The 4,108-nt window shown below is 52.8% G+C and overlaps 1 protein-coding gene across 1 annotated transcript; it reads left to right on the top strand.

The window, feature by feature from the left end:
• The first annotated feature begins 446 nt into the window (after window positions 1–446).
• On the top strand, window positions 447–2,362 carry LOC120677322 (homeobox-leucine zipper protein HOX27-like). Its single transcript, XM_039958476.1, has 4 exons — window positions 447–853; window positions 954–1,315; window positions 1,455–1,534; window positions 1,629–2,362. The coding sequence occupies exons 1-4, from the start codon at window positions 640–642 to the stop codon at window positions 2,014–2,016; spliced, it is 1,044 nt and encodes a 347-aa protein (XP_039814410.1). The 5' UTR covers window positions 447–639; the 3' UTR covers window positions 2,017–2,362.
• Window positions 2,363–4,108: the final 1,746 nt, after the last annotated feature.

Raw genomic sequence — 4,108 nt, 5'->3', positions numbered from 1 at the left:
CTGCCCATGCTGCCGCCGCTGTTGCGCTCGCCGCAGGCTGCGACGCTGCTGCTGCCCCATGTCCGTGCCCGTGCCCCATGTCCCTGCTGCTTTTTTTAATCCTGCCCTCGTGATTCGGTCCCCGGCCGGCCCCTGCCTGGCTGCCTCTGCTCCCTTTTGCCGAGCTTGAGGCTGTGTGTTTAGTTACCGAACCTCCTCCAAAATTTCCATCACATCAAATCATTAAATGTACCAAAAGACACATGTATGAAGTATAAAATATAGGTAAACAAAATAACTAATTTCACAATTTAGATGTACATTTGAGACGAATTTTTTGAGCCTAGTTATCCATAATAGAATAATATTTACCATAAACAAATAAAAAATACTATAGTTCGCTACCTTGCCAATTTTACAGAATTTCCCAGGACCTTAAACACAGCCTCACGTGCGCTTGTCAAACCCATGTCCCGCCGGGTCAAAACCAGAGCCCCCTCGTCCTCTCACCTCTTTTCTCCTTGCTCGCAGGCACCTAGCTGAGCTCAGCGACGCTCCCTCACTCTCGCTGTCGCCCGGGCTCAGCTGCTCGCTCCACGCCTCCACCGCGCCGGCGCTGCCGACGCTGGTCGCCGGGGCCTGTTTCGTTAGTGGGGTGGGATGGAGCTGGGGCTCAGCCTGGGGGAGCCGGACGCCGGGAGGGCGGCGCCGGAGCTGGGGCTGGGGCTCGGGGTCGGCGCCGCGGGGAGGGGAGAGGAGGGCGGGAGGGCGAGCGCGGCGGCGGGGGCAGGGCCGAGGTGGTGGGCGGCGCCGGAGCCGGCGGTGCGGCTCAGCCTCGTGTCCTCCAGCCTCGGCCTCCACTGGCCGGACGAAGGTGAGCGCCCCGCCGTGTCCTCGTCCTCGCGTCGCATCCCGATTCGCATGCCCGATGGCGCCCTGACGGCGGCGTTCTCCGTTGTTGTGGTGGCGTGCAGGGGGGCGCTCCTCCGAGGTGCCGGCGCGCGGGTTCGACGTGAACCGGGCGCCGTCTGGGGCGGCGGGCGCGAGCGCGTTGGCGGCGCCGGAGGAGGAGGACGACGAGGAGGACCCCGGCGCGGGGGCCCTGTCGTCGTCGTCGCCCAACGACAGCGCGGGCTCCTTCCCGCTGGACCTGGGCCGCCGCGCCGCCAGCCACGCCGAGGGCGCCGCCGCGGCGCGGGCCGGCGGGGAGCGCTCGTCGTCCCGCGCCAGCGACGAGGACGAGGGCACCTCCAACGCGCGCAAGAAGCTGCGCCTCTCCAAGGAGCAGTCCGCGTTCCTGGAGGAGAGCTTCAAGGAGCACAGCACCCTCAACACCGTAAGCATCCTTCCAAAGCTTCAACATTTCTGATCGTAGCAAACTAGTTCTTGGTCCTTCCAAAGCTTCAACATTTCTGATCGTAGCAAACTAGTTCTTGGTCTTGACGCTGACGGAACTTGCCGGCGGCGGCGTGCAGAAGCAGAAGGCGACGCTGGCGAAGCAGCTCAACCTCCGGCCGCGCCAGGTGGAGGTCTGGTTCCAGAACCGCCGCGCCAGGTACGGTGCATGCACAGGAAAAAAAAAACTCTGCTCCTCGGAGCACCCACGGGGAGCTGCTCATCAGGCTCGGCTAACCTTTGTCAATGGGCAGGACGAAGCTGAAGCAGACGGAGGTGGACTGCGAGTACCTGAAGCGCTGCTGCGAGGCGCTGACGGAGGAGAACCGGCGGCTGCACAAGGAGCTCGCCGAGCTGCGCGCGCTCAAGACGGCGCCGCCCTTCTACATGCACCTCCCGGCCACCACCCTCTCCATGTGCCCCTCCTGCGAGCGCGTCGCCTCCAACCCCACCTCCGCCGCCTCCACCTCGGCGCCCGCATCGTCCGCGCCGCCGGCCACAGCCGCCGCCGCCGCCGCAACCGCAACAACCGCGCGCGGCGAGCACCGGCCCTCGTCGTTCGCCGCGCTGTTCGCGGCGACGCGCAGCTTCCCGCTGGCCTCCCAGCCGCGGCCGCCGGCGCCGGCGAGCAACTGCTTGTAAATACGCGCCCCGCCCCGCGCGGCTCCCCGCTGGCTGGTTGGTTCTCGTGAGAATTTTTGGGGTTTCCGAGGCCGTCCGTCGCCGTCGCGTCGACGGCCGGGATGGATGCGAGGAGCGGAGGCTGCTTATCCACCTTTTGTTTCTGCCAAATCCAAATGCTCTCCTGTTTAAAAACATGGAGTGTTCGTGCTAACCACGAACGATTCACGGTTTAATCTTTGTTTAGGGCGAAGAAATTCGCTCCATTTTTGTTTCTTGGTTTGCTCGAGCGGCAGCTCGGATCGAAGGACGGTGTCGCCATTGCACTGTTCATGAAGCTCATTTGCTTCGCAGTTCGCGGTTCGTACGAGGGGGCTTGCAGATTTGCGAAAGTATGCCTTTGGTTCGCGTTACAATTATAATGCGTTAGAAATGGTAATAACTTTGATTATTAATTATGGTGTTAAACAAAATCAGTTTACAAAATTAATTTTAGAATCCCCATGCTAGTATCCCCGTGCTAGTGACCCGAAGAATATAACGAGGTCTTTGACCGCGTGTTTCGAGAATGCATACTGTAGCATTACTGTAGCTAATTATCGATTAATTATCGTCATTAGATTCGTTGCGAAAAATTACACTCATCACTAAAACAGTTTTGTAAATAAATTTCATTTAATATTTCATGCATGCTGAGATTTTTTTCTCGAAAAACATACTCGCTAGTTTTGTTGCAAAACCAAACAAGACCTATGGCGCTGCACGGGTTCCGAGGGATGGAAATTTTCTCCAGATTTTGCTCGCGTACACGGTACAGCGGCGTGCTGTCCGATCGCTTTATGGGCGGCTGGGCGCCGGTGGTCTTGTAGCTTGGGAGGAATAGGATTTCACGTGGAACGGTGAGGTGTAAATACTCAAAATTTGACGGTGCAAATTCTAATATTTGGGCTCTCAAGTTGGATTTTGGGAATCTCTGTTCGTTAGTCGGCATTGGACACTGATGCAATTTGTGACATCAATAGATAGGTCCTGTTTGAAGAACTATCCCAAGATTATTTTTTGGGCTATTCTTTAGCCCATAGAAATAACTCTTTATCAAAATAATCCTTGAGTTGTTTGGATTCAAAGGGTTATTTGGCATTTAATGCACTTTTCCACTTATTGGAATCTCATTATCTCTCTTGCTGCAGTGGACCCCACTCAAAGTAGCCCAAATATCACCTCTTAGGGGGGATATTTTTTGGAGGTAGGTTATTTTCAAATAGCCACAAAATAACCTACTTGTTTGGCTCCCTATAAGGTTATTTGGGCTATTTGAGGGTGGGATAAAAAATTACCCATGAATCCAAAATCGACCATAGTCGAGACACTTTGGTAAGTTATCCTTAATTGGAGTTTAATTGTCGTTGGTTAATCTGAATATCATGTTGCTTATGTGGAAATGTTGGATTGCTTCCTCTTCTCTATTCTATTTTCTATTTCTAAATTAAGCAATGATTCTTTGGTCCGTGAATAGAAAATGTAATTGGAACATGACAATTCAGGCGGCGTTTAGTTGGTGGGAAAGTTAGGGTTCAGCTACTGTGGCACATTTCGTTGTTATTTGGTAATTGATGTCCAATCATGGATTAATTAGGCTTAAAAGATTCGTCTCGTTGTAATTAGTTAAACTGTGTAATTAGTTATTTTTTTCAACTATATTTAATACTCTATGCATGTGTCCAAAAATTCAATATGACAGGAACTTTTTGGAGAACTAAACGCCGCCTCAATTGGAATATGAACAATCAATCTTTCGCACAGTCACCACATGACTTTTACACGAAGTAAAAAGAGCATAAAGTCAGTAATAGCAAAAAAGGTGGACCGTAGCCCTCGTTGCATAAAAGCAAACTGGTGCTTAGAATCTTCTTCTCATTTTTTTCCTTCTTTGCATAAAAGCAACCATAGAAAGATATGTCATGTATACTGCTTAGGAAAAAGTCCATTTTTGACCATCTAACAATTGACTCGGTCTGGTTTTGGCCATTTAACTCCAAAACCGGGTATGTTCGGTCACTCAACTATGAAAACCGTTCATTGTTGACCATCGGGCTGTTTTGGTGGTCGGTTT

Source organism: Panicum virgatum, chromosome 6N (genome assembly GCF_016808335.1).
Source record: "Panicum virgatum strain AP13 chromosome 6N, P.virgatum_v5, whole genome shotgun sequence".
Lineage (NCBI taxonomy): Eukaryota > Viridiplantae > Streptophyta > Magnoliopsida > Poales > Poaceae > Panicum > Panicum virgatum.
The sequence above is the reverse complement of the archived record's forward strand: the minus strand, read 5'-3'. Positions and strand labels throughout refer to the sequence as shown.

What these genes read in the sequence shown, in the direction of transcription:
- LOC120677322 (XM_039958476.1), top strand. Translation starts at nt 640, where the DNA reads ATGGAGCTGGGGCTCAGCCTGGGGGAGCCGGACGCCGGGAGGGCGGCG. An exon ending in AGCACAGCACCCTCAACACC is followed by an intron (nt 1,316 to 1,454) that starts GTAAGCATCCTT and finishes GGCGGCGTGCAG; the next exon opens with AAGCAGAAGGCGACGCTGGC. An exon ending in TTCCAGAACCGCCGCGCCAG is followed by an intron (nt 1,535 to 1,628) that starts GTACGGTGCATG and finishes GTCAATGGGCAG; the next exon opens with GACGAAGCTGAAGCAGACGG.